General features: G+C 41.0%; 1 protein-coding gene across 3 annotated transcripts in view; it reads right to left on the minus strand.

Moving 5' to 3' along the window:
• Positions 1-23,276, minus strand: part of csw (corkscrew) — a 587,333-nt gene that overhangs the window by 183,654 nt on the left and 380,403 nt on the right. For all 3 annotated transcript variants that reach the window (XM_067150444.2, XM_067150442.2, XM_067150443.2), the window contains one exon: positions 7,110-7,232. In XM_067150444.2, coding sequence (XP_067006545.2) covers positions 7,110-7,232 — 123 coding nt within the window. The remainder of the gene's footprint in view (positions 1-7,109; positions 7,233-23,276) is intronic.

Genomic DNA, 23,276 nt, shown 5'->3' on the forward strand with positions numbered 1-23,276 from the left:
AAAAACTAAGTTTTTCAGGAAGACAATCATACTCGTCAACGAGGGACAGCCCTTCAATGTGGCGGTCTGCTAGCATTTTAACGTCGCACTAACAAATGCAAGACCGAGCGAGTTGGCCGTGCAGTTAGGGCCACGCAGCTGTAAGCATGCATTCAGGAGATGGTGGGTTCGAATCCCACCGTCGGCAGCCCTGAAGCTCGTTTTCCGTGGTTTCCCATACTCATGCCAGGCAAATGCAAACCACTGGCAAAAAGTACGTTCCTGGTGACGCTGCGATGCTAAAGGGTAGGACGGGAAGGTAGTACCCATGCGTTAATGAAGAAACATCCACGGCATGTGCCTGTTGAAAAATGAGAAACCATGGAAGATTTTTTTTTTTTTTTTGCTATTTGTTTAACGTCGCACTAACATATCGGAGGTTTTCGGCGACGGAACCATGGAAGATGTGCTGACAAAGTTTCAAACGTCTTCGTATTATTTCCCAGCTTTTTCCGCACGCTGGTAGGGTCGCGGATGCGAACTGTGTTGGACATGTAGATTTAGCCCTATTTTATGGCCGGATGTAAAGGGATGTAGTCGCTATTGTGTTTTCTGTGATGGCAGGCAATGTGGTGTGGTGTGGATTCAGAAAACCACAGACACCCAGTCTCCGAGTCAGAGCAATTAACCAAAATCCCCCATCCGACCAGTAATCGAACCCGGGGCTCTCTGAACTGAAGGTCTCAATGCTGTCTTTTAAGCCAAGAAGCTGCACAGACAGTGGAGTTCAATATACCATGAACCCCCCAAATGTAAGCTTACTTCTTCCTGACCAATACCGTGCAGTCAATTCACTCAGGGGATTTTTCTTCCGTATATGATTTTCTCAGTCGACCGATGCTTCACTTGCCTACGTCGAAAGACACAGCAAACACCCAGGAGAGAGAGAGAGAGAGAGAGAGAGAGAGAGAGAGAGAGAGAGAGAGAGAGCGAGAGAGAGAGAGAGAGAGGGGGGGAGATCAGTTACATCGTCACTAGATTCGCACTATGATCACAATTCGAATTCCGGTCAATAATGTGAATTTTTGAAATGGAAAATCGTGTGCTTATAGTTCGTATTCCAGGTAAAACAAGAAATTAGACAGCTATGATCACGGTAGCAACAGACAAGTAGGAATTGCACACTTGCTTGCTTAACAATAATCGTAGGCCTGGAGGCGTGCCGGATAAGTAACCAAGATCTGAGGATAGAAATGTAGGAGTCGCACGGGAAAAGAATGCGACTGGGCTAACAAGAAGAATGAGTCACATGGTTGTGGAGGTCTTCATCATATTTCTGAAAATGTTACACTTCATTACTACAGTCACTAGTCAATGAGTGATCTTTATGGAATGCTTCACAGAAGAGGCATTGCCTGCCAAGAATGAGATTAGAACTATCTCCTTACAACAGCTGGACACATACTTCACATATTTTGTTGAAACATTTAAGTCAGTCTCTTAGCGATCGGTTCTCAGTCATTATCTGTCTATCCCTACACTTTCTAAAAATGTTCACTTGAATAGTTGTATTCATTTCTTGCACAACATATGCTGTTTTGATGAAAATGAACGGTTGAACAGCGAAATTGGGTAGACCCTTACTTTATATTCTCAAGTTTCGGGGTTCAACTCCAGACGCAGTCGGTTGGTGTTTGAGAATATCAAAAGACAAAAAACAGAAATACACGAGATAACTGTATCGCATACAGGGGCACGTATAAGACTCCCTATTCGTGACTTAATTCCAGCACTCATGTGGCATCCCCCTGTGGGTGGGGCAGGTATGCCCTACGTGTCGTAAGAGTTGACTGAAAGGGGACCCCAGTGTTTCTTATTTTGGGAGCGTGGGTTGGCAACCACAGCGCTCCCAGCTGAGCCTATCATTGTTTTCACTAATCCACGGCTTTACGCTTTCATTATTGCCGTCCGATCTCCCTTGGTTAACTCTTATTCCCTCCTGACCCCAACGGAATTACAGTAGATCTGCAAGGCTTAGGGTGTCTTTCATTTTCACGACCTCCATGGCCCTTCCCTTAGCACTTTCATTCTTCGAAGCGTCAAAGCTCTTCTATTTTCCTTCTAATTAGTTACATTCTTCTTCAGGTAGTGCCGTATCCGTCATCGGACGTTGGTGATCGATCATTCTGGCTATCCTAGTCTTGTTGCTGGCTGCGCATAACAGGGAGATGACCGTCTGTCTGAAACGTTACCTCAGGTTTTCCAGTCGGCCTCCCACGACCTCTCTTCTTTTCGATTTTCCCTTGTATTGTGATTTGCAAGAGGCTGTAGGTTTCCAGGAACCTCGTATGATATGATCAAATTAGGAGAGTTTCTTGAGGCAAACAGCCCTCCAGAGATCTTTTCCTATGGACATCTGGTCAATATCTCCTCATTTCGGATCTTGTCCACCAGCTGATACGAAGCATCTGACGGTAGCCGCATATTTCAAATGCTTCGAGTCTCTTCATGACGACTTATCCTGCTACGCTTCAAGCAGGGATCAGAATCGTCAAAAAATCCCAATACCAGGAATATTTGCAAATATCCTGAAGTAAAGTCCCTTAAAATTAGGGTCTGTAAAAGTCTCAAGTCCATGAAGGATTTTTAATTGTTAATCTGAAGTATTACGCTAAGTATATCACTAAGTTTCAATCAGTAGCACAAGTGATAAATCATAATTTTCCCATTGTTCTTATAACGAATGGTTATTTCTTCCGTATTATTATATCTACATAAATACACAGACAAACCAAATACTCCATGAACTTCAACTGATTAATAAACTATTACATAATTTATGTCTTAAGAATTCCTACTTCACATAAACCGCATTCAATTTTTTAGCATTTTTTCGAATATAGGACAGGTTGCCTAGGAAAATAATGGACGGCCATGGAGGGTAACATAAGTACAAGAAAACCAAGACGATGACGGTGATTCAATGTTAACGACTGAATGATAAGAAATGCTGAACTAAAATGGGCCACATAGCTAGTTGCAAATGGAGAATTGTGGAGGCACTTAGTTAATTCGCAGAGGCTTGCACAGACTGAACGCTGAAATTGATGTAAAAAATAATGTCATTTTTATTGGTTTTACTTCCCGCTATAGAGGGATAGCAAACGAAAATCTCATCCCAGGTCGCGTGCATTTTTGAGCAAAAGAAAAAGAATATTTCATGCAGAAGATTCTCTCAGAATAGGGAGTGGGGGTGGGGGTTTAGGGGCTCGCCCACTCTTAAGTCCGGCTCTGGTACACTGTTAAGTAATATGCTGAGACAGCGAAGCAAAGTCCACTCATGGTGTACACGAAGATATCTGTGACTTCGGGATCAACATAGGACCTCGGCATTTACGATGAATCATGAGCACTTGTCTGGGAGGCGTTTCCCTCTCCTTATAAGTCGGGCCCGTACGAGGGCCAGTGTGACTTAATTTCCACCTCCGTATCGTGTGGGAACGCGAGGATAAGAAACTAGAATGAGAGGGCTGTTCCGGAAGGTGAATGCATCAGCACCGAGATATCGATGAAACAGCGCAATGTATTTCATTAGAGTACATTCCATTTACACCGTGCGTTCATCGTACAATTATATTACCTACCTTTTAGTATATTTATTTAAACTGTTGCACGGGTACAACAAACATTTATAAGCCTTTCTGATCCAAAGTATCAGAATATTCCTAAACTCACCAGCACAGTCTTTCAATGAGTTCTGCCATCAACACATCACTTAAGACACGCACGACGACAAGACCACGACGCTGAAGCTGAGAGATTCGATCCCGGGCCACTATGACATTCGAGAATCTTCCGCTCCACGGCCAAACTGTTAACATACTGGCCTTTGGTCCAAAGGCTTTCGGGTTCAACCTGAATTGATTAATTATTCTGGCTCGGGGAATTGCTGTGTGTGGAGTCTTTAACATTAGAATTCATCAGTGGTAGAGGCCCATTCTGACATACGCGTAGGTCACCCACGGGTATCAACTCGAAAGACGTGCACCAGACCTTCTCGGAGGCCATACATCATTGTAATTATGGCCTGTGGACGAAACATTGAAATTTTACACAAATCTCTCTGATTTTACTACTTTGTTCGTCATCAATCATCATCAATCATCATCAATGATATGCATTTACATTACGGAGTTGCAATCCGGGACTAGCCAGGCTTACCATAAATACTATCACAAACTGACAAGACGGTGAGATATATTTCAATACCCTATTAATGTCCGACTCGTTGGCTGAACGGTCAGCGTTCTGGCCTTCGATTCAGAGGGTCCCGGGTTCGATTCCCGGCCGGGTCGAGGATTTTAACCTTAATTGGTTAATTCCAATGGCACGGGGGCTGGGTGTATGTGTTGTCTTCTTCATCATCTCATCCTCATCACGACGCGCAGGTCGCCTACGGGTGTCAAATAGAAAGACCTGCACCTGGTGAACCAAACCCGTCCTGGGATATCCCGGCACTAAAAGCCATACGACATTTCATTTACCCTATTAATACAAGTTACACAGACTGAACACAAATCACATACCTTTTTTCAAAATGACCACCTTTAGCGTGCACGCAGTTGTTAGTGGTCACTCATCAAATCATTGCATACGCACCACATCCACAGGGATTTCGACTGCTACCTTCACAAGAGAGCACTTTAAAATGGCAAAATTTGCGAGTCGCTTCTCGCAAGCCATGTCCTGAAGTATGAAACAAAATTGGTAGTCAAAAGGGTGAAGACCAATTACTGGTGGAAATGAAGTTTGGGACATGGGTCACAAGCCACTGTTGAGTTGCGCGAGCATTTATGAGCTGGCGCTGAGTCCTACCGAAAGCTCCAGTTCTGACTGTGGAAGAGGGTGGTGTTGAGGTTCCTAACCAGTCTTTTCAGTATTACCTCCTGATACACTTTAGTTGATGTTTTCGCTCCTTTTACGCAGAAATGGAGCCCAGTTGAGCCCTCATAGTTTACTCCCACCACACTATGACGCAGGATGATGGCCCCTCTAGAATCTTGGAGCCTTACTGGCAGCTTTCCTCGAACTTTCGACATATACTCTGCCATTCTGAGTTCTTAAGTCTCCTCAACACTGAAAACCGTTTCGTCAGTGAAAGGATTCGTCGGTGTCCATTTTCTGCGTACCGCGTAAGTAAGAGCTTTGCTTTCATGAGTCACTGGTGCTTCAGTTAATTTGTGAGGAGGCATCCTTGGCATCGTTCGTAAGCACGTAGTTCTACGTCACTACCCAACACACGAGACAAAGGCATTTTTCGGTATTTTTTAATTCATGGGCCATCAGTACCTTCCTAAGGGATGTTTGCGCACATGATTCGTCGCTGCTTTCACCAATTCTGGAGTCCGTACTGTGCGTGGTCTTCCTTTCCTGGGGAGGTCTTTCACAGTTCCAGTCTGTAAGAAACGCTGGATGATGCGATAGAAGAACCTCTAGAAGATTTTGAGCTGCTAGAGCATTTTGAATAACTCACCCGGTCACCTGCCTACCTTATGCTGTGCGATAAATGTTACACGATTTTCGTAATCACTCCAGTCCATGGTGAAACCTAGTTCAAAAATCTAGAGTGCAACTAACATTGACTCATGTGTCAGGAAATGCCTCGGGATTGTGCTGCCCTCAACGACCGGAAGTACAGTAGGCACCAAACGTTCTGACAATATTAATGGTAAGACTACATAGAATCTCATTGTTTTACCATTTACGGTAAAAGACAATTTCACGCAGACTAATGCTACAGTAATCCGTTAACGTTTAGCATATAGTGTGAAAATCTTCGTCTGTCGTATCGGTTAACTCATCAGCCACGTCTGTTGAATTACCAGCAAAGTTGATGGCTGCCACATCCACAATGTTAGTTTCCTCATCCCTTTGATTACTGCTTTCCAGACCAACAATCCTTTCGTGTTCCTGCTCCATTAATGCGTCACAACCCGCCTAGTGACCATGATCGTTAAGACATAAAGTCTATATGGTATGACATTGTGGTTAGTCGGTTCGAGTCCCTTGGTCTGGAAAAAAGAAGCACCATCAGAAAGTTGTCCAGCAGCGTAGGAGAGGTGGTCGTATACAATTTCGAATCACTAGATTGCGTGCCAAAAGCCTGGATTCAATCCCAAATCTCTCCGCAGTATTAATATGGAGTGAGGGCATAAAACGTTGTTAATGGTGATTATTCCGTCGAATGGAGACGTTAAGCCTTAAGCAGACCCCCTTGGTGTTATTCGACAGGAGCAGGCTAAGTGCTGACACCGCGTTTTACCCTCTCCCTACCTCATAATCATCATCACCATCTCCTCACACTCAAACACAAAACAGAAAGACCTGCACCAGGCGAGCCGAACATATTCTCGGATACTCCCATCACTACAAAAAAGGACACGCTAAATAACCTAGGGTTAGGATTTGACTTCCGTCATAAGCTTTTTCACGGTTCCCAGTAATGTGATGCACTGTCTTGTCACTTCTACCCACAGCCTTAGCAGTCTTTTTCAATTCCTTTTTACATAATTTAAAAAAAACAGTAAATTATCTTTGTGCTCCGAGAAGACATTACTTCCCGTGATTCTTTTGGAACCGCTACCATTCTATAAAGATTTTCAGTTCCGTTAATCAACACACAAGTAACACAAAAATCAACTTGACAGCAATTTCCTGCACATAAACAACGGTAGCAATGTTACTAAGACAATTCGCCAGTGCTGTGACTGTCCCGCTCGCGTTGTGGTAACATTACGTCTGTGTTTATCCCAGTAGGCAGATATATAACAGTATTAAAGGCTCCTGTCTGAAGTTGCGTGTAGAATGGCGTAAATATTTTTGTGACGTAGCAGGCCGGTCAACATGATCAACATTGACATTATAACATCGCATATCTTCAGTCCTACTGAACACAACTATCTCTCTAGGGACATGTTCCACGATCGAATACGATTTTACAACAGTCTGCTTGGCTGGAGGACGTAATTAATATTTACAGACTTTGACCAATGTATACGATTAATAACTCATTTATTCTAACATTCAACGAATAATTTAAAAACTGCAATATTATTTCCAGTCAGACTTACCGTACGGAGAGGGTGAAATCTCCAGGGTTACTGCGACTAGGTCTAGCCAAGAAGCTGCCATCGAACCCACGGTCCATCAGCAGCACCTCCGCATCGATACCCGAAATATTCGGGTGAAACCATCTGAAACAGGACATCACGGAATATTAGACAACAAATACATTTTACAGAGTTTGGTTATCATACGCTAAACAGACTGCCACACACATCAGATGTTGGCTACACTTCAAAACTACAACAAACGATGTAGTGGACTGCACTGCGTAAACTACTGTTAAAATCAGTTTCGTATTGTGGAGTAGTGACGACGAAATAAAAGTCAGAGCGGAGAAAGAAATGAGCAAGCTCTTAGTTTTACGGGGCCTTCAGTTTTACATGTACAGGTAACTAAGACCATCCAAGCGGCGTTTTTACTCTCCGATGCGAAAGCTGCAGTATTGGAGGCAAGCATCAGTCGGAAAAAAAAGTCGCCAATCTGAATCTCAGCTGTCAACAGGGTGAGAGAAAGGTACAAAGCTGTTACATATCAAACCGTAGAGGTTTACACGCGCCCACTGTTTAAAAACTGCTGATCCAACCAGAAGAGTGAGATATTATGAGTGGTATCTTGCATCAGTGAATGATCGTTCATTCGACCCACAGTTTGTGTCTTTTCCTGATGAGGCCTGGTTTCATCTTAATGGTCGTGTGAACAGCCGTAACTCTCGCTATTGGTGTGCAGGCAATCCTAATGGAGTTTATGAAATCCCTCATTATGATAGGAAGACTGGTGTTTAGTGTGCTGTTAGTGCAAGACGATTAAAAGCGCCTATTTTTTTCGAGACGACAGTAATTGTAGAGAGGTACCAAGATGAAATTTTGACGCCGTTCTTCCAACAGTTAACGGAAGAAGAAAAATCGCGAGGGTGGTTTCAACAAGATTCGGCCCCTGTTCATACAGCAGAAGTTTCCCTTCTTACAATCTCGGAAGCGTTTACAGAGTGACCAGTGCTGGTCTATTTCTCCCTCATTCTCCAGATATAACAGTGGGCGATTTTTATTTGTGGGGTAAACTGAAAAAAAAAAGAAGTGTTGAACCCATAATTCTACGGTGAGAAAAATTTTTATTTTTCCCAAATATTTATTTGGTATTCAGAAACTACTGTATGTTTGAGGGCAGCCATTTTGCGCTCCCAAGAGCCCGATGTTGCGTGGGAAGGTTCCCGCAAGGCGAGCTCGTGGATTGCCGGGACACCTCGGTGGAACTCGAGTGCCCGACAATTTTCTAAATTAATGAATTCTGCACAACGAGGGATTTTGACAAGATAGTAAAGGAAGAAATATATAAGCGAAATTATTCATATACCCTCTGTGGAGGTAGTGACACCAGGGACAATTTAGATGCAGTTAAGCCCAAGTGTGTGTTAGCGTGAGAACAGCGAGCTAGTTACACGTGCCAAGGTCGTGGGCAGAAGAAAAACGCGCGAAACGCACGGGCAGAAACAATTTATTTCTCATGTTGTGAGTGTAGAAAAATTATAAAATTAACACCTAACATAAGTGCAAGTCTGTCCGGAGTTCTGGGACAAGTCTTATCAAAATCGGTTTATTAGAAGCAAATTTGGCAGATTACACCACCGAGACTCATAGAGGGGATAGCGTCCTTCCGGAAATTATAAAAGAAACCCCCCACCGTAGATTTGGCAGTGTCGATCTGGAACTTGAAGCCGCGGGAGCTCGTGCCCGTCGTCATTAGAATTTCGCGCCAGATTGACCGACAATAATCAAATACATGTTCGTGGCTAAAGTCCATATATTTAGTAAGAAGAAAAGTGAATTGGAGAAGCTGTGAACGTTTGCAGACGAACTGGGAAGGTGTAGGCTGGTTGAAAAATACACAGCAGATTTTATTTTTATCATTTCCTGTACTCTTGTAAGTGAAGAAGGTCTGGGGGAAGCGATTCAAAATAGTTCGACTCCCTTATCGGCCGAACACCTGTTCTTGTTGAAACAACGGGGAGAGAAATCACTCTGGGAGACGCATCAGACAGTTATAGCCGACTGCAGAACGAGGGAAGTTCGTGGTGCAAGTTACAAAGAAAGTGCATTATTTATGGTAATTTTTAATCTCGTGTGTGTGAAGGGTAGTGTTTGGATGAGTGAGTTTTTAAAAATGAAAATGTTATCTGTAAAAATGAGTGGCTAAGTACGAGGTTGCTGGGATGATGCAATCAGAATGCTGAGAATGTCACCATTGTGCAGGTCTGTCTATTTTACATCATGTTGTAGTTAGTTAGTTAGTTACTGTCTGTCCTAACCAAATTTTCCAGATGATTGTCGGGTGATATGCGTAATTATCAGGCGAAAGGCGTTGTAAATTTTGGTCAGCGTGTGAAAATTTCAGTGTGTAAAGTTCATGTCAAGAACGGTAAAATGCGACGCTTAAAATTTTGTGTTGAGATGAGATATCATTCAAAGTGCGGATTTGTGAACGTTATAAGTGTAAATTTGTCGTGGCGAATATTGTAATCTCAGGTGTCAGTTGCATTCAGAAATGCTGGTTAATAATAATAATAATAATAATAATAATAATAATAATAATAATAATGTTTACCGCGGGATAAGGAAATTCCTCTCTGTTAAATTACATTTAACCAGTTATTTTTACAAGGATCGTAGGCATATTTAGATAATGTCAAGAAAATTTGTTAGAGTTACAGTCGTTAATGGGAAGAAAATTTTGAGACATCGTGTATACTTGAATTGCGAAAGGTCGATGTGTGCTCTTGGATTTTTGAGGTTCGAAAGTCGTAATAATAGTAAAGTCAGAGATGTGCTTAATAATGTTGTCGTTTTCACCAGGGGATCGAAGTATGGAAAAGGGTCTTGAAGGAAAAGAGATTGAGAGCGATGGATTTATATGTACGTGGAGATGAGAGAGAAGCGTTACCGCTGGAATCAAGCGATGAGAAAGAGTGTTGAGACATTTTTGGTAGAGGAAGTATTTAGGGACAGGCTGTGTTGAAACAGGCTGTATTGTTTTCCGCAATCAATCCGAACTTGAGACGACTATGATGTGAAGCATTGTAAATTGATAGAACGATTCCAAGTGAAAACGACTCTAGTAAAATGTAAAGGTCTGGGTAGTAAACATCCAGTGATTTTTGTTAAGATAAGGTACGGCCTCCAGGATTAAAGAGCACTTTGGACACACGGTTGGGTTATATTTAATTTGTTCATTGGAGAGGTCATGGATAAGATGGTTGGAATTGATGATAGGCGATCTGAGAATTTCGAATGTGATGGTGATGATTATTATTTTGAAGGCATCCACTAAAAGGGAAACGTGTGTTGGGAATTTTCATTGGCAGCCCTGACACTTCAGTGCACAGGCTGAGATTGTGTTCGAGGTGGAGAATCGTTCGTCACGTCTATTTATTTTTGAGTTCACATATTATGATGAGGTAGACACTTGTTGTATTTTTTTTCGAGAGGTAGGCACTTACCGTGTTTCGACTTGCACTCTTTTGATAAGAGACGTAGTTCCGTCGTGCGTATTTTTTTGTCTGACCAGATTCAGTGTTACTGTTGGAGGTTTGTTGGAAATTGCGGTTCGCCTGATATGTTAAGGGAGACGTGGTGCGACCCACTTTGACGCCCAACGATAGATTTAGGACGTCACGTGTTTATTCTTGGAGTCATTGATGATGAGACGTCCTAGGTCACGCCCGACGATAGAATTTGGAAGGCATCATGTACATATGATTAGGTTTAGGTTGTACAGATTTCAAGTGAGCCCGACGATAGGTCTGGGATGGTAGCTGTACACGCTCAAGTCTCGGTTTAGATGTTCTCTTTTGTTTGTTCTTTTGTGGAAGTGGCCTGGTTGAAGGTAGCCATTACAGTGCGATATGATTTATTGTAGAGGGTCTATGCGAAGCTCTCATTGAGATAACGGGACTGCTGTTGACAAACGAGGGCTGTCCAAGTGTGGGACACCGACCCGATCTAGATTAAATATTCTTACTGTGTTTCTTCGTGCGTGTTAAGCTGTATGACTTTGAGATGCTAATTTATTTTTACGAACTTCATTGTTTCTCGTTTTAACGTCCGTTTTCGTTTGATGGTGTGCATATTGACACTCAGTGTTTTAGAATGAGACTTGAGTTGCGGATGCGGTTTCGATTCGTCAGCCAGTATTTTATTTTATTTTCACCTTGTCATATTTTCATTCTTATTCATAGTAAGTAAGTATTCACTTTACCAGTAGTGTGTTGGGACAGACAGTAAATAGAGAGATCTGTACTGGTAGCATTGTTGTCAAGGGAAAGAATTCCTTAAATTTGTAGTAAATTTTAGCGTGGACTGGTAATTTTATTAAGTATAACAAACCCATTTCTAACCTGAAAATCGGTTCAATAATAATATTTTCAAGTGACCTTTCACTTTTTGATTAACTTCAGTGTTTGGCATTTCTTCTAAATGCATGATTAGTAAGTGTTTCCTGCATTTCGCAGTTTTGTTCCTTTAGAACGACTTAACGTAAGATCCTCCCGGATCATGTGGTTGTTGGTTCCTTCCGAACAGTTGTTTGGGTGATGCACAGTTAGCATCGGGATTAACGTATCACTTAAGGGTGTCATGAATGACAAATACATGGTGGAATTTTAGGTCAATTGTGAATGATGCTGTTAACTTGTAGTGAACACCATGCTTTCCCATAATATTTCGCAACCTATCCAAAGCAACTGATAGTCAGTTTGGTTCGATTAAGGGTCCATTCGGCGGATGTTTCCGTATCCGTGAAGGGTATTTGACTGGTGGATAACCTTAATTAAGAGAAAATCAGGCGTTCTAATTGTTGAAAGTCAGATTTTCCACGGATCGTGTGGATTAACTCTCAGTTCTCGTTTGGAAAATAGGCGCCCGGTTTTCAGGTCTTCCCTTTTTCAGTTTTTCAGTTTCGCTGTCCACTAACATATTAGCTTCTCCGAAGCAACTCTTCGACATTGGAAGAAACGAAGTGACGTTATGTAATGTGACTGTGTTTGGAACACTCAAAATCAATAATTTATATTTTTTTTTAATTTTTGGCAAGAATGCATATCAAATTAATTATGTTATCGTGCTATTTCAGTTTAATAAAAGTTAGTAAGCACATTTTTGCTCCTCATTTCAAGTAGTTAGGCTTTCTTCTGAACCCCATCGTTTGGTTAAGATCGTGACCGAATTTATTCCCGCAACGACCCATGATTTAAGAGTCCTAAATTGTTCTACTGTAGCAGCCGTGGCCGACCAACGATGGAATGGTAAGTTCAAGGGTTCAGTAGAAGTGGCGCCCAACGTGGGGCCTTAATGTCACGATAACGATGAGGAGCCCAAAGTCACGATAACGATATGATGCCACGATAACGATAATGAAATTATCCATTGAAAATAAATGTTAGAAAAATATAAAATAATGTTGAGGCTTAAGCCACATTATAAATAATACAAGCGGGTGAAAAGTATGGCTGAGCCACAGTTAAACGAATTATGCCCAATGAGAGTGCTAGATATTAACACGTTTAATGAGGAGCGTAACTACTTGGTAGATAATAATAATAATAACAGTCACAATGCATTTTAGGAAACCAGTATTTAAAGCTGTATTGAAGCTTATGTCATGTTGCCAATATAAATTTTGGAAGTGGTAACGCTGAATTACATTCAAAGTTTATGCGTTAACATGTTCTTTATTTACTTAATTTACGGAAGCGAAACTATTTGGGATATTTATCCAGAGTAACTTATTAACTTTAGAATTTTCTTTTTTATTAAACGAGTTTGTGATACCAGCCATGTAAACAAAATTTTATGAGACAACTGTTGGAATGTTGTCAGTTTCGGTATTAAATTATAACAGCGTTTGTATGTGAAAACGCAGTAGATAGTGAATTCTTTCCTTAGTAGTTTGGAGTATTCTGGTTGCATCGACAGCCAGCGTACTCATTATTGTATTCTTTGTGGTATTGTGAGATGGAAGGTCAGGTGATGATGGATCTGCTAATGCAGAGGATGGAAGAAATGAATAGTAAGATGATGGAGGACATGAAAGTGCATAATGAGAGTTTACATAGAAAGTTCAATGAGAACTTGGATAGTAAGATAGACAGATTGCATAGTAAGTGGGATAGCTGGAATGAGAAGTTGAGAGAGGACATGAAAGTTCGTGATGAGAGTCGGATAAGTAAAATGGAGAGTTTACATAGTAAGTTGGATAGCTGGAATGATAAGTTGAGAGAGGACATGAAGGTTCATAATGAGAATCGGTTAAGTAAGATTGAGGAGTTAAAGAGTAGTATGGATGCTTTTCGAGCTAGTTTGAAGAAAGGTCATGATGATTTAAAGAGTGGGGTAGATGAGTTGAAGGTTAGCCTGAAAGACACTTTTAACGATTTAAAGAGTAGTGTGGGTGAGTTACGAAATGTTTGCAAGAGAAATAATAATGGTTCAAAGGTAGGCCCTAAAGAAATGACCGATGGACACGTGCAACTTGAGAATCAGATTCCAGAGACTGAGACTGGTTGTCCAGAACTCAAAGAGGGAGCAGTTGAAGTAGAAAAGGATTTAGGTGACGATGAACAGGTCATGACCGTCCACACCAAAGAGTCCGAGGATGTCAATAGTAATTGTGAACAGGATTCGAGAGGGAATACCTTAGCCCAGGAGCAGACGGACGAGAAGGTCAAACTTAAGGGGAGTGAAGTTAGTGATGAGATCAGTACAGCGGACAGGCAACCAAAAATGGTTGGAAATGTGAGTCAAGCTATGGAGGATCATAATCTAGACCTTGGTAGTCAATTGAAAGTTGAAAATGACGCAAATGCTAAAGGCCATAATTTGTACGTTGAGGCGAGAAAATTTCAAAACTTAAGAATCGCGAACGTCTTTAATATGACTGGGAGATATCAGGACCAGTTTTGCCAATTGAAGGAAGACCCGCACCTAACTGTAAAGGAATTCTTTGAGGATCTGATGGAAGATGTCCTGGAGGCCAAGATATCTGAAGAACGTAGATGGAGGACAGCTGATGGATACGTCGAGAAAACACCATTATTGTGGGTAGACGTTATAGCCCGTCAACATTGTTTCTTTGATAAAGGGAAGATATGCCGGAGAGCCCTTTCAGTGAAATGCAGATAGCAGGTGTAGAGAGAGAGAGGCAGGCGGCAGAGACTACCAAATGACACAAGTAACATCAATAACAACAGGAAACGGACTTCGAGCAACTCCCAATTCAATGATGATGGCAACCCAATAAAACTTAAAGGTTTATCATAGAGCCGAAGAAAGAATTCCACTACAGGATGACGCAGCCTTACCAGCTGGGGAAGTGTTCACCGAAGAAGAAGAAGAAGAAGAAGAAGAAGAAGAAGCAGAAGAAGAAGAGGTACAACCAGTAAATATGATCGTCACGTCGAGAGGAAGACAGGTCGAGGCACAACTCCAAGGACAGGCAAGCAGCGGGAGTAAAGAAGAGAAAGACGCTGAATGTTTACGATGTTCATTCTTAAGAGAAGACTTTGTTGATGACATCTGTAACGCAATCCTATTGTTGGAAGAAGAAAACAGGGAAATACGTGAAAGTAACAGAGCCCTACGTCAAGAGTGAGATCGGCTGGGAAAGTTTACGTAGAATCATGGTTCATCTGTATCAAAATTCCCATGTACACTTTAGAATTTTGAAGGAATATATCTGTTTAAATATTTCCCCTTTCTGGGTAAACATTTCGTTGTTGTAGGTGGATTATGAACCCATAATTCTACGGTGAGAAAAATTTTTATTTTTCCCAAATATTTATTTGGTATTCAGAAACTACTGTATGTTTGAGGGCAGCCATTTTGCGCTCCCAAGAGCCCGATGTTGCGTGGGAAGGTTCCCGCAAGGCGAGCTCGTGGATTGCCGGGACACCTCGGTGGAACTCGAGTGCCCGACAATTTTCTAAATTAATGAATTCTGCACAACGAGGGATTTTGACAAGATAGTAAAGGAAGAAATATATAAGCGAAATTATTCATATACCCTCTGTGGAGGTAGTGACACCAGGGACAATTTAGATGCAGTTAAGCCCAAGTGTGTGTTAGCGTGAGAACAGCGAGCTAGTTACACGTGCCAAGGTCGTGGGCAGAAGAAAAACGCGCGAAACGCACGGGCAGAAACAATTTATTTCTCATGTTGTGAGTGTAGAAAAATTATAAAATTAACACCTAACATAAGTGCAAGTCTGTCCGGAGTTCTGGGACAAGTCTTATCAAAATCGGTTTATTAGAAGCAAATTTGGCAGATTACACCACCGAGACTCATAGAGGGGATAGCGTCCTTCCGGAAATTATAAAAGAAACCCCCCACCGTAGATTTGGCAGTGTCGATCTGGAACTTGAAGCCGCGGGAGCTCGTGCCCGTCGTCATTAGAATTTCGCGCCAGATTGACCGACAATAATCAAATACATGTTCGTGGCTAAAGTCCATATATTTAGTAAGAAGAAAAGTGAATTGGAGAAGCTGTGAACGTTTGCAGACGAACTGGGAAGGTGTAGGCTGGTTGAAAAATACACAGCAGATTTTATTTTTATCATTTCCTGTACTCTTGTAAGTGAAGAAGGTCTGGGGGAAGCGATTCAAAATAGTTCGACTCCCTTATCGGCCGAACACCTGTTCTTGTTGAAACAACGGGGAGAGAAATCACTCTGGGAGACGCATCAGACAGTTATAGCCGACTGCAGAACGAGGGAAGTTCGTGGTGCAAGTTACAAAGAAAGTGCATTATTTATGGTAATTTTTAATCTCGTGTGTGTGAAGGGTAGTGTTTGGATGAGTGAGTTTTTAAAAATGAAAATGTTATCTGTAAAAATGAGTGGCTAAGTACGAGGTTGCTGGGATGATGCAATCAGAATGCTGAGAATGTCACCATTGTGCAGGTCTGTCTATTTTACATCATGTTGTAGTTAGTTAGTTAGTTACTGTCTGTCCTAACCAAATTTTCCAGATGATTGTCGGGTGATATGCGTAATTATCAGGCGAAAGGCGTTGTAAATTTTGGTCAGCGTGTGAAAATTTCAGTGTGTAAAGTTCATGTCAAGAACGGTAAAATGCGACGCTTAAAATTTTGTGTTGAGATGAGATATCATTCAAAGTGCGGATTTGTGAACGTTATAAGTGTAAATTTGTCGTGGCGAATATTGTAATCTCAGGTGTCAGTTGCATTCAGAAATGCTGGTTAATAATAATAATAATAATAATAATAATAATAATAATAATAATAATGTTTACCGCGGGATAAGGAAATTCCTCTCTGTTAAATTACATTTAACCAGTTATTTTTACAAGGATCGTAGGCATATTTAGATAATGTCAAGAAAATTTGTTAGAGTTACAGTCGTTAATGGGAAGAAAATTTTGAGACATCGTGTATACTTGAATTGCGAAAGGTCGATGTGTGCTCTTGGATTTTTGAGGTTCGAAAGTCGTAATAATAGTAAAGTCAGAGATGTGCTTAATAATGTTGTCGTTTTCACCAGGGGATCGAAGTATGGAAAAGGGTCTTGAAGGAAAAGAGATTGAGAGCGATGGATTTATATGTACGTGGAGATGAGAGAGAAGCGTTACCGCTGGAATCAAGCGATGAGAAAGAGTGTTGAGACATTTTTGGTAGAGGAAGTATTTAGGGACAGGCTGTGTTGAAACAGGCTGTATTGTTTTCCGCAATCAATCCGAACTTGAGACGACTATGATGTGAAGCATTGTAAATTGATAGAACGATTCCAAGTGAAAACGACTCTAGTAAAATGTAAAGGTCTGGGTAGTAAACATCCAGTGATTTTTGTTAAGATAAGGTACGGCCTCCAGGATTAAAGAGCACTTTGGACACACGGTTGGGTTATATTTAATTTGTTCATTGGAGAGGTCATGGATAAGATGGTTGGAATTGATGATAGGCGATCTGAGAATTTCGAATGTGATGGTGATGATTATTATTTTGAAGGCATCCACTAAAAGGGAAACGTGTGTTGGGAATTTTCATTGGCAGCCCTGACACTTCAGTGCACAGGCTGAGATTGTGTTCGAGGTGGAGAATCGTTCGTCACGTCTATTTATTTTTGAGTTCACATATTATGATGAGGTAGACACTTGTTGTATTTTTTTTCGAGAGGTAGGCACTTACCGTGTTTCGACTTGCACTCTTTTGATAAGAGACGTAGTTCCGTCGTGCGTATTTTTTTGTCTGACCAGATTCAGTGTTACTGTTGGAGGTTTGTTGGAAATTGCGGTTCGCCTGATATGTTAAGGGAGACGTGGTGCGACCCACTTTGACGCCCAACGATAGATTTAGGACGTCACGTGTTTATTCTTGGAGTCATTGATGATGAGACGTCCTAGGTCACGCCCGACGATAGAATTTGGAAGGCATCATGTACATATGATTAGGTTTAGGTTGTACAGATTTCAAGTGAGCCCGACGATAGGTCTGGGATGGTAGCTGTACACGCTCAAGTCTCGGTTTAGATGTTCTCTTTTGTTTGTTCTTTTGTGGAAGTGGCCTGGTTGAAGGTAGCCATTACAGTGCGATATGATTTATTGTAGAGGGTCTATGCGAAGCTCTCATTGAGATAACGGGACTGCTGTTGACAAACGAGGGCTGTCCAAGTGTGGGACACCGACCCGATCTAGATTAAATATTCTTACTGTGTTTCTTCGTGCGTGTTAAGCTGTATGACTTTGAGATGCTAATTTATTTTTACGAACTTCATTGTTTCTCGTTTTAACGTCCGTTTTCGTTTGATGGTGTGCATATTGACACTCAGTGTTTTAGAATGAGACTTGAGTTGCGGATGCGGTTTCGATTCGTCAGCCAGTATTTTATTTTATTTTCACCTTGTCATATTTTCATTCTTATTCATAGTAAGTAAGTATTCACTTTACCAGTAGTGTGTTGGGACAGACAGTAAATAGAGAGATCTGTACTGGTAGCATTGTTGTCAAGGGAAAGAATTCCTTAAATTTGTAGTAAATTTTAGCGTGGACTGGTAATTTTATTAAGTATAACAAACCCATTTCTAACCTGAAAATCGGTTCAATAATAATATTTTCAAGTGACCTTTCACTTTTTGATTAACTTCAGTGTTTGGCATTTCTTCTAAATGCATGATTAGTAAGTGTTTCCTGCATTTCGCAGTTTTGTTCCTTTAGAACGACTTAACGTAAGATCCTCCCGGATCATGTGGTTGTTGGTTCCTTCCGAACAGTTGTTTGGGTGATGCACAGTTAGCATCGGGATTAACGTATCACTTAAGGGTGTCATGAATGACAAATACATGGTGGAATTTTAGGTCAATTGTGAATGATGCTGTTAACTTGTAGTGAACACCATGCTTTCCCATAATATTTCGCAACCTATCCAAAGCAACTGATAGTCAGTTTGGTTCGATTAAGGGTCCATTCGGCGGATGTTTCCGTATCCGTGAAGGGTATTTGACTGGTGGATAACCTTAATTAAGAGAAAATCAGGCGTTCTAATTGTTGAAAGTCAGATTTTCCACGGATCGTGTGGATTAACTCTCAGTTCTCGTTTGGAAAATAGGCGCCCGGTTTTCAGGTCTTCCCTTTTTCAGTTTTTCAGTTTCGCTGTCCACTAACATATTAGCTTCTCCGAAGCAACTCTTCGACATTGGAAGAAACGAAGTGACGTTATGTAATGTGACTGTGTTTGGAACATTCAAAATCAATAATTTATATTTTTTTTTAATTTTTGGCAAGAATGCATATCAAATTAATTATGTTATCGTGCTATTTCAGTTTAATAAAAGTTAGTAAGCACATTTTTGCTCCTCATTTCAAGTAGTTAGGCTTTCTTCTGAACCCCATCGTTTGGTTAAGATCGTGACCGAATTTATTCCCGCAACGACCCATGATTTAAGAGTCCTAAATTGTTCTACTGTAGCAGCCGTGGCCGACCAACGATGGAATGGTAAGTTCAAGGGTTCAGTGTATCGAACAAATCCTCACGCAGTGGAGGAACTGAAAGAAAACATTACGAATGAAATCAGAAACATCACAGTGGCAGAACTCACTCGCGTCAGCCAGCATGTGGTCACAAGATACAATGCCTGTATAACCCAGCTAGGACGACACTTCCAGCTCTTTTATAAGGTGAGATACACGCTTAAAGCAGGGCGGCTGCGCGCGACGGAAGTTCGACTAAGGCAAATGCCGTAGCGTAGAATACAAACACCGTGCGTTCGGTCTTCCAATTAGTTCGACCCTCTAATCATAAACATAGCCCTTACAGACCAGAGACTGGACAAAGGAAAGAAAATTCCTTTTAATTTCATTCTTAACATGGAATGGTTTCAGTAATTCAGATTTACCATTAAAAAAGGACACCCTATTCACAGAAAAGTTGCAGATGTGTACCCCAAAATTTATATTGAATTACAATATACCGAGATGTATGTTATTGTTACCTGCAGTTATGAAATTTTCCTCAGATTATCAATTGATCTCTATTCAATCCGTTCCAGATGAACATGAAATGGACAGCACACACACACACACACACACACACACACACACACACACACACACACACACACACACACACACACACACACACACACACACACACACACACACACAGAGGCGAATTTAAGAAATACAGAAAATTCAACTTCTTCTTTTCATATGTTGTTAATATTGTACTAGTCTGGCCCTAAATAACATAGTCCTGCACCTCGGCTGCAGAAGTAACACCGAAGTGAAAAGAAGGATGAGAACGCCAACAATTACACTATTTGTAAAAGTTCTCTTGTGAATATTCCTTACTGTCACGAGATACGGTACAGAGCACCATCCGCCAGGGAAGTTAGTGTACTTATTGCCAAATACTGTACTGAAACTGAGGCTCGGTGATTAGAAATTACGAAACAAAAGTAAATCAGGTTAATAACGAGCATCGTTAGCTTAAATATTTTTTGGGATTCTTGATAAGATGTCAAGCAACAACAATGACAGTTTCGTTTACATTTCTATCGATGTTTTCTATAAAGCTCTGATCAGAGAGAGAATTATACATCAAAGCCGACAGTTTACTACAATATTTAGGCTACTCCCATGAATGAAGTTACTTCCCATTCTTTGTTCTCCTTCCGCCTTCCTCTACAAACCCGGGATTGTGCCATCTAATGGTAAATGTCGGAAATTATGGATTTCTTTTCACTGAAGGCCTCACAGGACATGCCTCAGAAAAATGTAGGCTAAAGTACATGTTCTGAGAGCAGCAATTTGCTTCCTTTTACGTAATCGCGTAAAAGTATGGCTAGCCTTTACGGTTTTTGCAGCTGTAATGACATATTTATGCTGAATTGAAATATCTGCTTCGGTCCAAACCCGATATTTCTTCGTTTCAGATATAAGGTGTTCGAATAGCGAATGTTTAGGGGTGGGTCAAGTATTAACGAATAATATTGTTTGTCCACTTGGACACATATGCCTGAATTTACCTACTGCTCTCATCCTTCAATAATATCCCACACTTACCAATGAAAAACAGGATCATAAAACTCGCTAAACACAATCTCCTAGCTACTTTTCCACTTCTTTGATATAGGCCTACCAGTTATACGCTACATCCAAATCGCATGATGTCCTCTTTCTTCGCAGCCGGCTCAGGTACGAATTACATGGTAAAATAGTATTCAATGTTTCTAAGCATGTCAGAGTAGTGATGGTGGTGGTGATTATTGTTTTAAGAGGAAGTACAACTAGACAACCATCCTCTATATAACACTAATCAGAGGGAAAAAATGGAAGAGATCCGACACATCGAAAAATGAAGATATCGGCCAAAGGAAGACAAGGGCCACGAAGGGCGTGAAAATGAAAGACTCCTTAGCCCTCGCAAACCTAATAGCGTCGGGGTCGGAAAAGAACAAGAGTTGACCAAGAGAGGTCGGACAGGATAGATGAAAGTTAGGAGCCAGGCACAAGTAAGTGGAAGCAATGCCAGGACTAGGCTAAGGGCCCCATGGTCGCCAACCCAAGCTACAACGTTCAGAGCCTCTGGGGCCCCTTTTAATCGCTCTTACGACAGGCAGGGGATACCGTGGGTTTTATTCTATCGCCCCCAACCAGGGGAAAGCATGTCAGAGACGTACACGATTAAGGCGCATTACTTCAAAGTTAACAATTAGGGGTTCGATCCTTTATAGATCGATAACATTGGAGATTAAAAGTTATCGGAATCGGGAAATAGTGGGTTCGAACCCCAATGTCGGCAGCCCTGAAGATAGTTTTCCGTGGTTTCCCATTTTCACACCAGGAAAATGCTGGAGCTGTACCTTAATTAAGGCCACGGTCGCTTCATTCCCACTCCTAAAAAAAAAGGACAGCCTAGGTAAATACAGCGACTGAATTTCTGATCGGAATGCACCTGTTCACAAAAGGTCAGGGGAACAATAAACTGTGCAGTGCATCAATTGTGTTTTTAGAAAATAGAAATTCAGATGCCCTTTTTAGCGCCTCGTAATTCTTCAGATGAAATTCCAATCACATAATGACCAGGATAAGAACAATAAATGTCGAGAAAAAAATGACAGCATCCCCAGCACACTTTTCACAAACTTACTGAATAAGAAAAATGATAAAGTGAAGTCTTGCACAAGATCCTTCAAACTTCAAAGCGAGGCCTATAATTACTGAACTGAAAAGCACCGGCGGTATAATGTCACATCGCAAATTATAAACAGCCTTAAAAAGTGTTACTTCGTCAAGCCACAACGACCACGTTAAGTCACGTGTGAGTCGTTGGTAGACAAGCTGTTATCAACGTGATCACAATACAGCTCGCTGTATTGCATGAATGAAACAATGTGCATTAGCTGTGAGAAATAAGTCGTCATAAATCATACCTTACAGTATTAGTAATGCACAAGAGTCTGATGATGATGATGATGATGATGATGATGATGATGATGATGATGATGATGTAGGGAGAGGGTGAAATCCGGTATCGACAAATAGACAACTCCTGTCGAATAACGTCAAGAGGACTGCTCAAAATTTAATGTCTCCATCCGACGGACGAATCTCCAAGTGCCATATGCCCTTACTACATATGAACACTGAATTCCCCGCCAGCCGACATTCTGATGGGTGTTTTTTTCTTTCACCAACGGGACTCGTACCAGCTAACCACAGCGTCAGACCACAAAGATCTAACGACCATGGCCACCAGGCGGGCATGATGATGATGATGATGATGATGATGATGATGATAATAATAATAATAATAATAATAATAATAATAATAATAATAATAATAATAATAATAATTTGGTTAACTGTGGTGTGTATGCATTTTGACTCAACACAATTTACGCCGCCTGCGTATCAATTTTAACTCTACCAGACGGCAGAGAAGCAAATTCTCTTACTGAGCTTTAACTATTTTTTTTTTCGGATAAACAACCAATATGTCATAAACATTGCGCAGTACAGAGTGGTGAATGGACATTTTTTCCCCCACTCAAAGAACAAACTGTCTGCAGAGTTTGAGCCCGCGGTCTTGGGACCCAGGGGCCGACACTATCATTACGAGTAAAATATGATAATAATAATAATAATAATAATAATAATAATAATAATAATAATAATAATAATAATAATAATAATAATAATAATAATGGTTTTACGTCCCACTAAGTACTTTTGACAGTTTTCGAAGATGTCGAGGTACCGCAATTTTGTCAGCAGGAGTTCTTTAATGTGCCAGTAAACCTACCGACACGAGGCAGCCGTCTGAAGCAGGATCGAAGCAGCGGAGTTGCGGTCTGAATGCCAGCGCCTCAACCGTCTTAATAACATCACTTTTCATTCGATTATTTCGAAAGCATTCACTATTCAATTGCCTCATTTATTCGAATGAATAATTGAAAAATAATCGCATGCGAAGTATAATCGAATAAAATTAAATAATCGAACAAGCGATTATTTTGTATTCGACTAGCTGATGTACCCGTGCTTCGCTACGGGATTCTCAGAAAGACTAACTTTGTGGTTTTCTTAACCTGAAATCAACATAGGTCATTACAAAAACGTAAGTATGAATGTAGCGATTAAAAGCAATGCTATCATATAAAATGCTCGATCAA

The sequence above is a fragment of the Anabrus simplex genome, chromosome 6 (genome assembly GCF_040414725.1).
Source record: "Anabrus simplex isolate iqAnaSimp1 chromosome 6, ASM4041472v1, whole genome shotgun sequence".
Lineage (NCBI taxonomy): Eukaryota > Metazoa > Arthropoda > Insecta > Orthoptera > Tettigoniidae > Anabrus > Anabrus simplex.